General features: G+C 46.1%; 1 protein-coding gene and 1 pseudogene across 1 annotated transcript; one reads left to right on the forward strand and one right to left on the reverse strand.

Moving 5' to 3' along the window:
• The first annotated feature begins 205 nt into the window (after positions 1 to 205).
• On the forward strand, positions 206 to 9,800 carry LOC132344436 (zinc finger protein 280B-like; annotated as a pseudogene).
• A 1,018-nt stretch (positions 9,801 to 10,818) lies between these two features.
• On the reverse strand, positions 10,819 to 14,373 carry LOC132344628 (testis-specific Y-encoded protein 1-like). The gene is made up of 6 exons (XM_059884286.1): positions 14,187 to 14,373; positions 13,699 to 14,135; positions 11,547 to 11,624; positions 11,253 to 11,358; positions 11,013 to 11,158; positions 10,819 to 10,896 (listed from the first exon to the last, which is right to left on the reverse strand). Exons 1-6 carry the CDS (start codon positions 14,308 to 14,310, stop codon positions 10,819 to 10,821), a joined length of 969 nt encoding a protein of 322 aa, XP_059740269.1. The 5' UTR covers positions 14,311 to 14,373.
• Between the last annotated feature and the right edge of the window lie 1,018 nt (positions 14,374 to 15,391).

A 15,391-nucleotide genomic window follows, 5' to 3' on the forward strand; every position in this document is an offset into this window, starting at 1 on the left:
ATGTGATCTGTTTTGGGATGACCTCAAATTCAAAACCAGTCATTTCAAACATTGAACAGAGTTACCCCAGGTTCATGTTCAAGGAGAAAAATGTGTGATCACTTCAAGAAAGATAATGCTCACAAATTACAGCCTGTTAGTCATGCGACTCCTACATCAGCAGCACGGACTGTCTTGCCAGGTTCTGATTCTGAATCAAGATCAACAGATAGTCCTATCATTGTTGAGCCTTTGTCTGAAGCTGATTATAAAATATTTCACCACAAATAGTGCCTAATAGCGTTTCAGAATTATATTCTCCTTTGATTATCTTCACAGGTTCATTGCAGCCTCCAGTAGAAACAGCAGTTTCTTCAGGAGATATGAATAAAAGTCCTCGTGTATCAAAGCTACTTTCCACTTCTGAAACAAATAGCACAGATCCCAAAAGGCCTAAACACAGTGATGGAATTATAGGGGACATTCTTTAGCTTTATCCCTTTCTGGTATTTTTCATACAGTGACTACTGAGCAAAGCACACCAGACAGTGTTCATACCTCATTAAGCCATGTTCAGAATGGAGAACCTCATCCAACAGCTTTTCCAAAGGACAATGCTCATTGTAAGCCTGTAAGTCCTTTAGGGAAAAATGGGCTGAAAAAAACTGACTTTCCAAGTTTAGCAAGTCAAAACAAGATTGTTGATCCCACAGAAGGAAATCTGATTGTGTTACTTGGTGACTTCTACTATGGACAGCATATAGGAGATGGGCAGCCAGAACCGAAAACTCACACAGCCTTTAAATGCCTCAGCTGCTTGAAAGTTCTAAAAAACGTCAAGTTTCTGAATCACATGAAGCACCATTTGGGACTTGAAAGGCAGAGAGGTGACAGCTGGAAAAACCACACCTCCTGCCAGCACTGCCACCACCAGTTTCCTACTCCCTTCCAGCTGCAGTGTCACACTGAAAGTATTCACATTTCCCAGAAGCCCTCTGCAGACTGTAAAATCTGTGAGTTGTCCTTTGAGACAGATCAGGTTCTCTTATAGCACATGAAAGACAATCATAAGCCTGGTGAAATGCCCTATGTATGCCAGGTTTGCAATTACAGATCATCAGTCTTTGCAGATGTGGATGCACAATTCAAAGCATACCATGGTAACACTAAGAATCTGCTTTGTCCGTTTTGTCTCAAAATTTTTAAAACTGCAACACCATACATGTGTCATTATAGAGGGCACTGGGTAAAGAGTTTTCACCAGTGTTCCAAATGTTGGCTACAGTTTTTAACTTACAAAGAGAAAATGGAGCACAAGACCCATTGTTTAAGAAGCCTAAACAGCTAAACAAATGTTTAAGAAGCCTAAGCAGCTAAAAGGATTACCTCCTGAAACAAAAGTTGTTATTCAGGTATCACTGGAACCTCTTCAACCAGGATTGGTGGAAGTACCATCCATTACTGTGAACACATCTGATTCTGAACCATCACCCCCCACCCCAATCTAAAAGTAGGAGTTGGAAAAAAAAAAAAAAACAAAACCCTTAATTCTACTTTCAGTAAGTCTGAAGCAAGTATTTCAGTCAAATTTAAAATCCCCATTACAAACAAAAAAATCTAAATTATAGCAGTATTCAATAGTATCAAATATAGTGAAACCAATGGGTAATTTATGTTTTTTTTTTTTTAATTCATGAAGAACAGTTTTAATTAACCTGAATGTTGAGATGTTATTTAAAAATATATTACCTGTTTTTCATATAATTATCTTAATATGTAAAAAAGTATGTGCTCACGTGTGTGTGAGAGAAAGAATGAGAGAGGGGGAGAGAGGAAAAGTAACAACCTATTTCGGTATTTCATGTTGTTTGTAAGTTCAAAACCTCTGCTATACATATAATCTGTTCAGTGTTTTAGAAACGTAATTTTCAACTGTTTTCATGCCTTCAAGATCTCAGTATTAACTATACAGCCAGATTGGAATGACTTTCTTATGGTATAGTCCCCTGTGCTGCTGAACTCTCCGAAGTGCCTCTGTTTTGCTGATCTAAGATAACCTGGCTCCAAAAGCCTGGTGTGGAGAAGTTGATGGAGAATCTGTGATGTGAGTTTGAAGCAGATAAGGGATTTAGTCAGTGGAGAGCTGTGACTTCTTGTCCCAGTTGAGGAAGAGACACACATTCACTCCAGGCATGGAGCCAAGGCAGAAGGAACACTGTCTCAGAGTGTCTTTACCTACCCCAGGGACATCTCAAGGAAGCCAACCATTGAAATGCCTGTGGTTGGTGAGGGGCTCCTGTAAGCATCAAACAAGCCCTGTGTATCATTGACTACAGTTGCAGAAGCAGAGATAGTTAACAGAATGAGGCCTGGTGCCCGTGGATCTCCTGTTGAGTGATCAAAAGGGTAATTTGATTCATTCCATCCCCTTTCCCATTTGGCTGGCCTTTAGTCACAGTGAAGTAGCCATGTCTGTCTAAGTCACAATAGTAAAGCAAGTTAAGATTCTCAAGGGAAAAAAGCCTTGACATCTAGTTTGATTTGTCCTTGACCCATAGTTTTAACTGAAAAGGCTCAAACACAGGGAATCTGTTAGATTTATGAATTGGGCTAAATTTAGTTCTCTTACTCTTAAACTACAATGGAGTTGTCCGAGAATAGTAAATGTAGTGGATAAAAATGGTTCAGGGTGATTAAACCCTTTATAGAGCTTTTCCTTACCTTTTCCAGTTACCTGTGTCTTACCCTAGTTGAACATATGAAGATTTCAGTGTTGTGTCTTATCTTGCCTTGGACACAAATGTATTGTGGTTAACAATTAATTCTTTGTGTGTGTAATTTCCCATTTTATCAAACTCATACTGAATTTTGGTCTTACTTGATACAGTCTGATGTGCAAGAATTGTCTCGTTTAATTCGGTATTTATCAGGTCATAGAGTTATTCTCCTTGCTCTAATCTATCGAACTAATCTGTGATTATACTTGTGGAAAATTTTTACTTATGGTCTCCAAGGTCCCATTGACAGACCTGCGGGGTACCCTCCAAGTATTGGTTCCTGAACATCAGTACACTTCACTGCCTCTGTGGGTTCCTGGAGTTGAGTCTCCTTACGCATGTCTTGGAGAGGGCAATGGCATGCCACTCTAGTACTTTTGCCTGGAAAATCCCATGGATGGAGGAGCCTGGTTGGCTGCAGTCCATGGGGTCTCTAGAGTTGAACACAACTGAGCGACTTCACTTTCACTTTTCACTTTCATGCACTGGAGGAAATGGCAACCCACTCCAGTGTTCTTGCTTGGAGAATCCCAGGGATGCGGACGCCTGGTGGGCTGCTGGCTCTGGGGTTGCACAGATTCGGACACGACTGAAGCAACTTAGCAGCAGCAGCAGCAGGTATGTTTTAATGCCATCTCTTCTCCACTTCCGGCACAGGTAACAAACAATCTGTGCACAATTCAAGGAACCTGGGATCCTGGCTGTAGACCTATGCCAGGAGAAATATCTCGTTTTCCCTTCCTTTCTCCTCCTTATCTCTCCCCACTCTTTTTTCACCCTTCCTCAATTTATTTAAATTCTCTAAGCTTTCACAAAATGCTGGGAAGTGATAATCACCAAGGGCTTAGCATCCCTTTCAGAACTGAACAGGAAGGACTACAGATGACTAAGCTGTAGCGAGTCTTGTCTGCATTTTAGGTAATTTTCTGAGTGTAAAGTCTATTGTATTTATTTACTCCATGCTTGACTGGTTGATTTGCACTTTGAATATTTTACTAGGACTTTCCAGTTAGTTTGCTTAGGCCAAAGCACTTTGTTAAGTGTAAGCTTAAACCACTTTTGCAGAAAGAGTGTGTGTTGTTCTGGTCTCAGGTGAAAACTTCTATGTATAATTAAACGTGCAGACTTTTATATATGTAGCTCATTTATTCTATTTCTATAGTAAAAATATGAAATGGTTTAGTTATGTGTTTTTATTCTTCCTTAGTGTTATCAATATTGTTACTGTTATTTGCTCTGAAGTATGCTCCTAAAGAATATAAGTTGTTATTTATTGCCAACTACTGCTGGGAGGGATTGGGGGCAGGAGGAGAAGGGGACAGGAGGATTCTATTTTGCTTGCTCTCTCAGATAAAATTTAATATTTAATTCATGTTGCCAAAGGCTTGTAAGTAAAATTAGTATTTATAGAAATAAAACGTTTTTTTAAATTATTTCTTCTGTTTTTCTTTTTACAAATAACATGGTATATTTTTAGTTTTTTTTTTTTTTTAAACTAATCTTATTGTGTTGGCCAGGACTTCTAAGCATGATATGTAAATGGGTTTTCTTGTTCTTAGTACCATCAAATGCAATGAGTATATGGCTACAAATTTCTATTTCTATTTTTAAAATTTAAAGAAAATTGTTTTATTGGATAGTTTACAACATCTGTTGAGACATTTACTTTTCTTTCTTTCTCCTTTCTTTCTTTTTCTTCCTTTCTTCCCCTTCTCTCTTCCTCTTTCTTTCCTTTCTTCCTCCCTTTCTTTCCCCAGGTTTTTGCTTGACTGGACTCTTCCTGAAACAAAAGTCATTCCACTCAGGGTTGAATATTATCCTCTCAGAATCTCATTCCATTCTCATTTCTAGTATTGGAATTAACTTCCTCTTCCCTTTCATGCATTGGAGAAGGAAATGGCAACCCACTCCAGTGTTCTTGCCTGGAGAATCCCAGGGTGGGTGAGCCTGGTGGGCTGCTGTCTATGGGGTCGCACAGAGTCGAGATGACTGAAGTGACTTAGCAGCAGCAAAGGTGGTAAGAAAAACTTTATTCAAGGTAAGACTACTACAGCAGGGTCTTATAATGGGGTAGAGAGATTGAGCTCGAGTCTGACTACAGCAGGAACACAGCTGGGATTTATAGCTAAGCAACAGGGCGGGTCCATGGTGTTGCAAAGAGACTGGGGGACTGAAAAGCAATGAACAACAACAATAACAGGGTGGGTGTCAGTGGATGGAAACTTATTAAGAGGACCGTAAGGATTCTGAGGGAGATCAGCCCTGGGATTACTTTGGAAGTAACGATGCTAAAGCTGAAACTCTAGTACTTTGGCCATTTCATGCGAAGAGTTGACTCATTGGAAAAGACTGATGCTGGGAGGGATTGTGGGCAGGAGGAGAACAGGGCGGCAGAGGATGAGGTGGCTGGATGGCATCACTGACTCGATGGAGTGAGTCTCAGTGAACTCTGAGTGAACTCTGGGAGTTCGTGATGGACAGGGAGACCTGGCATGCTGCGATTCATGGGGATGCAAAGAGTTGAACACGACTGAGCTACTGAACTGAATTGAACTGATGGGTGAGGGTGGATTCTGGTTAAACTGAGAGGATCATTGCTGAGGCTAGGCAAGGCTGATAAGATATTGAGGTGAGTGACAAGAAATTTGATCTGATACTGAGGGTGGTCAGATCAAGGGTGGGGTATTTTTACTAAGCTCACATAGCAGGTTCTGGCTTAGATTGAACTAAATTGACAGGCACCCCTGGATAAAGACATTGCCCAAAGTTGGCAGTGCATTAGTGAACTACTGCTGCATAACAAATTACCCCAAACTAATAGCTTAAAACAATATTATCTCATACCGCTGCTGAAAGTTGGGAGTCCAGGAGTAATTCAGCTGAATGTTCTGGCTCCGGGTTTCATGAGATTGCCCTCCTCTGAAGCCTTGACATGGGCTGGTGGATTTCCTTCCAAGATGGATTACTCACATAGCTGTTGAAACCAGTTTCCTTGCTGTCTGTTAGGAGAAAGCCTAAGTTCTTTCACATGGACCTCTCTGCTGGGCTACCTGAGTGTTCTCAAGATAAGAAGGCTTCTAGAGTGAGTGACCCAAGAGGATGAGCAAGGAGGATGCAGTGCCTTTTATGACCTAGTCTCAGACACTTCATTTTCATTTCTACAATATTCTAACGTTAGAAATGAGCCACTAAGTCCAGCCCACATGTGAAGTGGAGTATAAGATCCACCCTTGATGGTAAGGATGTGTGGACATAATTTAAAATCACGTGGTACACACATGGCCACAAATTGTTTACATACTTGTATGTCCCAAATGCATTTTCCTGCCAATGCTTTCAAAGATTTTATCCATTATAGCATTAACTTGAAGTTCAGGACCTTGTCATTTAAGTCAGGTCCAGATATGGATCAGGGTCCAGTTGTGCAATATCTCAAGTATTCAGTCGCTCACTTGTGTCCTACTCTTTGCGACCCCATGGGCTGCAGCAGGACAGTCTTCCCTGCCCATCATCAACTCTGGGGGATTACTCAAACTCAAGATCCATTGAGTTGTTTATGACATCCAACCATCTCATCCTCTCACGTCCCCTCGTCCTCCTGCCTTCAAGCTTTCCCTCATCAGAGTATTTTCCAATGAGTCAGTTCTTTGCATCAGGTAGCCAAAGTATTGGAGCTGCAGATTCAGGATCAGTCCTTCCAATGAATATGCAGGACTGATTTACTTTAGGATTGACTGGTTTGATCTCCTTGCAGTCCAAGAGACTCTCGAGTCTTCTCCAATACAACAGTTCAAATTATACAAGTATAGTTCCTCTAGACCTGAGGATCTGTGAACAAAAGGCATGAGTCAATCTGCTCACTTTAACAGCCAACATACAGTGGTGGGTCAGGCATAGATAACCTTCATAGACACTCCTGTTCCAGAAAGAGGAGGGGAGATGGGAGTCAATAGTAGCAATTCTGAAATCCCACGGGTTCTTGTTGGCAGTCCTTGGATTAGGATTCAAGGCCTGGAAACTTCTAAGCTTCGGTCTCTGACTTTTTAATTCTGCCCTCTAACATGATTCCATTGCATGAAAGGTTGATACAGTGAAACAGTCTCCCTAGTCTGCTTCCTGCTTGTCGAAGGTAGAAGTCCAGAGTTCTCTTATTTTGTATTGTTGTTGGTCCTTTCAATCTAAGCTAAACTTAAATATGTTATCATAAAAACTTGGTGTGCCTCCTGATAATCTTACTGGTGTTCTTCGAAAGCACCCCACTCTAAAACCACAATCACACATGCCTTCATAGGCCTATTTTGCCTTGGTTTTCTGCTGAGATGGCTGAGGGATAACACTCTGAAACTTAGTAGAAGTCGTATTGTGTGACTGAAGTGATCTCTGAGTTACACGTCTAAACTCTTTGGAGGGCATTGGCCTGACTAAATAATGCCATTAACATCCCCTTCCACCTTTCTGAGGCTTAACAGAGAATTTTACCATCACACAAATCTTTAGAGCAAGTTAATTAAAAAAATATATTAAGAACTGACATATAGATGATGTACAATGTTATATTTGGACCACCTTACTCTAATGCCCTGGATATGATCTTTGCTTGATAGCCATTAATTTTAGCATCTTCGGTCATCTTAAAAGACTGAAAAATTTCCAAATCAGCAAATTCTGTCTCATTTTTTAATAGTCTTTTTCTTAAAGTTTTTTTTTTTTTTTTTTTTTAATTTCCCTTCATATTTTACTATAGGCAGCAAGAGGAAACCAGGCAGTACTTTTGGCTGTTTGGCTGGAAATCTCCTCAGCTAAATAATTCCATTAATTAGGTAGTTTCTCCTTCCAGCTCATTAGGTACATTTTTGACTTTTCATAAATTGCAGGTATAGTGGACTTTCCTCTGCACACTCCCCAGGCTCTTCCCTCCTGCCTCTCCTTTCTGCCAGGCATCCTGGGTGCACCACTGTGCTTCCATTTAGAACTTGTTCACTCAGTGAGATTACAGGGATCGATTCCCTGGCTTCAGGGCTTCTGCTGGCCAGAGTCCATGTACCTTTCCCTAAGACCTTCCTGTTTTCACTATCCAACTTCCATCACCTGGCTAGGTAAGTTCCCACAGCTCATACTCACAAGTGTACTGGTAGGCACTTCTGGGCACACATGTGTACACACGTGCGTGTGTACACAGTAACATCCCTGAGAGGAAAGTTGCACATATGCAGAAGTATAGGCTTTCTGCTCTGGGAAAATGAACTTTGGTAAGCACCCGACTTTTTTTGTCCTGGTTGTTTTCTTTCACTTGCTCATCGATCATGTCAGGTTGCACTTCTAACTCTGTGGCTTATCCTCAAAAGTTACAAAATCTTGGCATTTGCTCATGACAGGTACCGACCTGCAGAGAATCGGGCAGGGTTGGAAGGGCTCGCCCTGGACACCTGAGTGACATGAACCTGTGTTCTGCATTCTCCCATCACCTTGGACAGCTTCATGGTACCAGTCACGTTGGCCTGATCCACTGCCTGTGCATGCCAGGGGACCAGAAAACAAGGACCTCTGAGCTCTTCTGAGTTGGAGAACTGCTTTTCAGTGTGCACCTATCTAGGTCATTCCTTGTCAATCTTGTGTCCCTGTTGCTTGCCTACCACCCCTTAGGGCCCACAACATTCTGAGTGAGGCCCCCTGTTCTTTCTATCTGTGTAGCTTTATGTGTGCAACTGTCTACCTGTGTCCCCAAGTGCTATCTCCATGTAGCTGGAAAGGCCAAAGATACTGTGACTGTGATAGGCCTGGTTCTGATCCAGTGTTCTGAAGAAGGTGCACACAGATACAGGCTCTCTTCTGATACAAGTCCTGAGGTTGTACAGGTAAAGTGGCATCCCTACACGTCATCCCCTCTGTTTAACACTACACAGATACACAGAGTCCCTGATCAGATGATGCCCTGGGAAACCTGCCCGCTCTGGGCCCACAGCTCATGCCTCCCTTGGGCAGAAAGCAGCTTTTCTATTTGAAATGCACCAAGAGGGTTTGAACCACCAAGGCCTCACTGATTTGCTAAATGCCAAGACTCTCTTTCAGTTGCTCTTGTTAGACCCAGGTAGGACTCCCTACAGTCAGGCATCCCTGCTTGCCTACACAGCCCATGTGCCAAGGAAGCCAGACCCGGTTGGGCCCAGGGGCATCCAAACCGGTCACCTGGAAGGCAAGGTCCTTCTGAGTGTCACCTGGTGCAGACAAAATCAGAAATTCTGCTTCAGCGATACTGTCAGAAACCTCCTCCCTCAGGGGCAGATGCACACCTTTGCCCCTCAGGCCCCCAAAGCCAGAGGCAAGACCCCAGAGGAAAGAAGGAATACACATTAGGACTTTCAGCATAAGCCATGGAGTATCTTTGGCAGGACTGCTAATTGCCTAGACCCTAGTCCCTGAAAACCAGCAGGCTCAAACTGCTCCCAGGGGCTTCTGTGTCTCCCACTCTCCTGAGGTGCCTTGGGACATCCAATTAGCCCACCATTCTTGCTTCCTCCCTGTTCCCTCCCTCGCAGGCACACCCTGGCAGAGAGGCACACATGTACACCCACTCCTGCGCTTTCCTCACCTTTCTGCATTGCCAGGGAGGCTGGAAGTGCCTGGAGGGATGCCACGCTCATACCCTGTCTCTCCTAGGATTCCTGTGGTTTTGCACATACAGCTTACTTTAGCACATCTTGCGTTTTGTGTTGCCACGTGCCAGTGTGTACCACCTTCGGGGAGGGAGCTTGCTGGTTGATGTGCTGCACTGTTCAAGGACCTTCCCTTCTCCTTGAACACGTTTGTGTTCTTCTCATGTCTCCTTCTCACGTTTGTGGAACAAGTCTCCAGTGCAGCAGGCAATCTGTGCCTCTTTCTCCTTTGAATCGCTGCCCATCTCTGCAGGACCTTAGCCTCCTCACCATCCCGGGTCATGCTGTAACCACATCCACCATTTCCACAGCCCAGCCCAAGTCCCCACAGACCGAAGGCTTCACAGGCAGTGGTTTCAAAGCCCCACCCTACCTGATTTGCCCTGGGTGAATCCTCAGACCATGCACCCCCTCTTCCCGGTCCAAACACACATTAACATGGTGGAAATGGTGAATGTGTTTTGTATTTGGTCTAATTCAAGATTTCTGGAGCCATGGTCCAGAGTTATCACTGGCCGTCCTTTCCTCATTACCATCCAGGACAGGGTCACTGTGAAAATACGGCAACCAACCACCTTGAGACTGGGGATGCCTCCTGCCTCCTCTTCTGGTTCCTTGAAACCTCCTCTCCTGTCACCTTCATCTCTGCGTCTGCCCTGGGCTGGAAACATTCACACACATCCAAATAAACACAGACAACACAGGCACATGCATGCATACACACACATGCTCGGCATGGGGACACAAACGCAAACGGGGAACACAGATATTTCAGGAGGTGAAGACGCTCATGTCTAACAATGTTGGAGATGGCGTCAGTAGGCACCATGCCCTGCCCTTTGGTCTCCCTGTCCACCTCCCCCACGATCTCTTCCGTATTTTCCCAAGGCACCCTGAAGCTGCTTCCAGTGCAGCATGTCAGGTGGTGATGAGATACCAAGTGGTGGATGTGGAAATTCACACAAGATCCCAAAGTCAGCACACAGGTGCACTGGGACCCCAGAGAGGACACCCTTTCAATGATAGGCCTTCCCAGGGTAAGGGGCAGGAGTGAAGGGCCCAGGCAATCTCACCTCAGTCAGCAGCAGGAATCCCGGGGATGGCAGGACCCATGGAAGAATGATTCTGACAAAGAAACTTAACTCACCCTGCCTCTGGTACTATCATCTAGGACTCTTGCACTGCAACAACAGCTGACGTGAGGGAGGCTTGCTGCACTCACGGACACAATGAGTCCTCAAGCCTCAAGTCTCAGGAGGCCACCTTCTACATGCATGGCTCAAATTCAGGCTCCACAGCCAGCTTCCACGAGCCTGAGCAACCCCGTTTGGGAAAGGACAGTGTCATGGCTACTACACGACTATCTCTTCTCAGCCCACCTCCAGACCCCCTCACCATATGTGTTTCTGTCAGTTACCTCTCATGGAGGAACCTTCCTCCCTGGAGTAGTACTTCAGGGGATCATTCCATACGTCTTCATTGATGATCTGCTGGCAACACAAGCAAGGTCAGCCCGGGACTGACCAGGCCCTGAACCATCCCATGAGCAGCCAAGAACTCCAACATCAATCACCAATTGTGTGCAGGCCCAAAGTATCCCCACCTCAGCAATCCTGTTCAATTCTGAGCAGTTGTAGCCTGACAACCAGTTGAGAAACTTAAGGCTCCTGGTGTGCAACTTGTGGCTGAGTGCTCCCCGTTCAAAGCCCCAGATCCAGTGGACTGGAGTGGAACAACATGCCCTATGACCTGCAAAAAGACAGGGAAACTGGGGTGGATCCTGAAGATGGGTTATCCACAACCCTGCACACCCACACTCATCACCCAGGGAGGCACGTTTTACCAGTGATGTCAAGGTAATACTTTTTAATGATCACCGTGTTCAAGAAGTAGGGGTTCTCCCAAAAGGAAAAGATCAGCTTGCAGCGGAACCGTGGATATCTCTGCACCTGCACCAGCCAGAATAGGGAGGAGGGAAAGGTGCAAGCTTATACGGGCCTCGACTTGCCTCCCAGGCAGACATTAACAGCTTCCACGACGCCTCTCCAAAGACTCACAGTGCAGGAACATGGATAACGTGATCCTCCTACTCTCTGCCAAGTCCCATACCCAGCCATCCTCAGTCTCCCTCACTGACCTTCAAGTCAATCATGTAGCTGAGAAAGTCTTTATCTTGGTTGCTGATCATGATGCAAACTTGAGGGTGGTTCATAATCTGCTTTCAGGCCACATGCCGAGCCAAGAAGAGCCAGGAGCATCAGCCGTAATCTCGGGTGGAAGAAGGACACCGGAACAGGCATCTGCAAGGATGCCGGGAACTTCTGCTTGCCGGGCTACCACTGTTGTCCTCAGGCCCTTCCATACCATCAGGCACACTCATGGCTCTGTACCGGGGTCCAGCCCCGGTTGGATCCAGGGATTCCCTCAGGAGAATGGCGTCGGTGAAAGGACAGCAGAGGGGAGAGAAAGAGGCTTGATCTATCTGGTTTACACAGAAATAAATAATAATAAATAAATAAAGCCCGTGACACCATATTGCACTGTCCACGGAGGCCACAGGCGCCCTCTCAGTGGGGTGAAGACGCAGAGCATCCTTTCCCTGAAGACGCTAGGTGTCCTCCCGATTGAGTCTTAGAAGCCCGGGCAGGTAAGTGGACTCAGAGGACACCCACGCTCCAATTCGTCATCCTGAAGGAAGAACAGAGAGAGAAAAGGAGAGAAAAGGAAACAAGAATGACACAGGGAGAACAAGCCTGATGAGCAAGGCCTGTAGCTTTATTTTCAAAAGGAGCTTTTATACCCTAAGTTGTACATAAAAGATAATAGAGGGTGCAGAGTCATGCGAGGTCAGCAGTCCTTGATCCTTATCGAAACCAGGCTTTCTTTCTGCAAACTTATTATACACTAAGGCTTTAGGTGATTTATATCATCTTCTGGCCAGGAGGTCTGCTAACATTGTTCTTGTGATAAAGGTTATGCAACCAGAAAAACTTATTTTCTCCAAAGGTTTATTTTTCTAAAGTTTGGCGCCACTCCCTGAAAGGACTAGATAGAATTGCATTCCTATAGGGCAACAGGAGCAGTGGGGGATAACAAGGAAAGAATTTATTAACTCAAGGGTCTAAGGTTGTTAACATCAAAGCTACTACTTATATTTCTATATACCAACTATATTAATCGATATACTCCCAGGGACATAGTGGGTAAGGGGTATGGAAACTTGGCAGCAAGGGTTAGCTCAACAAATAAATCCTCTACTAGTTCTATTCTAATGATTTTAACTCCCCGAGAAGCTCTGCATTGTTGGACTATCTTAAGCCTCCCATACCTCTTGTGGTTGGGAGGCTGTGAATAATCACATGTGTAGCTGTTAAGAGTCTGGGAAAACCTATCAGGCAAGTTAGAAAGCTATCCAAGGGATTTGAATTGGAACACACCCACTGTACCCAGGAGAGTTATTAACTAGAGCTCTAAGTTGATTTCCTTCGGAGAAAGGTGGTCGTGGATATCCCCCCTCGTGGGTATCCTCGTTAATATCAGAGGAGTTTGTGAAAGTTGTAAAACAGACAGATTCTGGTTTGGGGGTAGATGCTCAAGCAGGTCCAGGGGGGCCCTCGAGTCCTGACTCGCCTTGCCTGTCAGACCTCTCCCACATGACCTTGTCATGGGTGGGGTCTCCCATGCTGGCTCCTGGCAGTTGTGGGTTTTTTGTGGTGTTCTGCATCTGAGGTGATCTGCATTCTCTAAGCAGGGGCTGTTTCTGACCGCTACTGTTCTCCTCCAGACCTGTGTATGCTGGGTAGTGGCATGTCACTGCTTACATTTTCAGACTTGTAGTCATTGTAACAAACCATGTCTGAAAGCAAAGGGGTTGGTGTGTGTGGGTGTATGTGTGTGTGTGTGTGTGTGTGTGTGTGTGTGTGTGTGTGAGAGAGAGAGAGAGAGAGAATGAGACTCCCATGTCTCAGCTATTTCCTGGGAACCTCTACATTTACAATGAGAACTGTCTGCCAAGGCTCATCTGGTGAACTGTCTCTGGTCATTCCTGACTTAGAGGCCTCAGGTGCTGCTCCTTCTCAGATGCAGGCCAGAAGGAGAGACTCAAAGTCATGGCTCCAACACAGGTGTGGCCCTGCCCAGATTCTACTGGGGTGTCCCTTTAGAGCCTGCCAATTGCCCAGGACCACACTTCCTTCAGGGGCCTCCAGTGCCCTCGCCCCTAACACTCCTCCTGCTCTTTCTCCTCCTCCTCCTGAGCAGCGGACGCCAAGAAGCAGCAAAAAGGATACAGCTTTGGCCCAGAAGCCAGGGATGCCCTGGATGATGGCACTCCTCCAAGCCAAGTGACTCTTCCTCCTTTGATGGCTCTTGTGCATGAATCGAATGTAGGCCCTGTGGTTTTTCTCATGTTCAGAGCTCAGTTCCACCCGAAGGGCGGCCAGCGCCTGCAGCTCATCTAGCGCTGGAAGCTCACTCGGGCCTCCGGGCCTCTCCCAGCCCTGCTCCTCCACCGTTTTTTCCTCCAGCTCCTGGGAGAACCCCTGTTGCCGCTCGTCATCTGTCACAACCTCTACCTCCTTGGTGCTGTCTTCCGCCAATAGTTGAAACTCCCACTCGATCCCCACCACGTCTTCATCTACCAGGGCCTTGCTGTCCTCCACTGCCTCCACCCTGAAGAGGGTTGCCTCTTTGCCTGGCGTAACAATTGGTGGCTGGAAGGTCCAGGCTATGCACAGCATCACAAAGACAGGCTGTGGGGCCCCTGCCCACTGAGCACCTGGGCTCACAATTAAAAAGGTCTGGGGTCCCAGGATGCTCCCTCCTTCCTCTGACTGCCTCACTCTCTCCTCTTGGGCCTGGCCCTGATCCCCAGCTGGTGCAGATGTGAAGGGACGAGACATAATAGCACAGCAAGTGGTGCGCAATGGTGGCAGAGGCTGCAGTAAACCTGTGGGGCCCACTAGCTCTTTGGGGGCGGGGAATGAGGGTGATGGTTGGGGAGCAGGGGCTGGTGTGTGTAGGGTGGTCTGGAGCTGAAGAAATGGGTGGCAGACAGCCCAGGACATGGTGAACCGGCCCTGGGTGATAAGCCAAACAGGAGGGGCCCTAGGCTGTAAGCCACTCACAGGCTACTGGCCCAAATCTAGACCAACGACTGAGAGGGTAGTGGGTGGCACACTTATGGACACGCCCCTAGACCTCTTCCGTGCTTCCTGAGCTCCAGTGACCCCACGTGGCCACATTCTGCTCCAGGGAGGTAGCATGTTTTGCCTCTGTTGCTACCTCAGGCACTGTCATTGACCTGGATCTGGAAATGGGTGGCAGACAACCAACCACGGGTTCCTGCTCCACAATCAGAACAGCACACTCCTGTGTCCTCCGGGACAGGCAATAACTGGGAGCTCTCCCTCAGTATCCAAAGGATATCCAGGGGGTCCACGTGGCTGGGTACTTTTCTCCATGGGACAGAGCCTGTTGCTGTCCGGATGCTATGGGAGTAGGGAAAAACCCTACCGTTTGCTACAATTGATCTCCACTGTTCAGGGACACCAGACCCTTAGGGTACAAAGCTCACTCTGTGTCTCTTTATCTCTGTTTCTGGCATATCACTGTTTTGGGCAATCCTTCTGTGTGTGTACCAGGCGCTGGTGTCTGTGTGTCTCCATCTCTCTATGTGGTGGTGTTGTGGTTTGCCACTCTCTGGACAGTAGTGCTCAAGAGAGACGCTTATCCTTGAAGTAAAGGCAAGCTCTTCTACTTCTGAGTGAGTTGCACCAATAGGAGATCAGAGTTTTTAGTCCACACATTTGGAGAGTGCTTTCTCAAACTTGAAAGCCAACAGTGGGCAGTCACTGCTGAACCGCAGAAGGGGACGGGTTACCCTCCCTCCCTCGCTGGACAGACGTGAACACTGCACAGACCTGTAAAGGCTTGGCCTCACTTTGCACAGAGAGAGAAACGGGGCATGCTCTACTGGCATGA

Source organism: Bos taurus, chromosome Y, assembly GCF_002263795.3.
Source record: "Bos taurus isolate L1 Dominette 01449 registration number 42190680 breed Hereford chromosome Y, ARS-UCD2.0, whole genome shotgun sequence".
NCBI lineage: Eukaryota > Metazoa > Chordata > Mammalia > Artiodactyla > Bovidae > Bos > Bos taurus.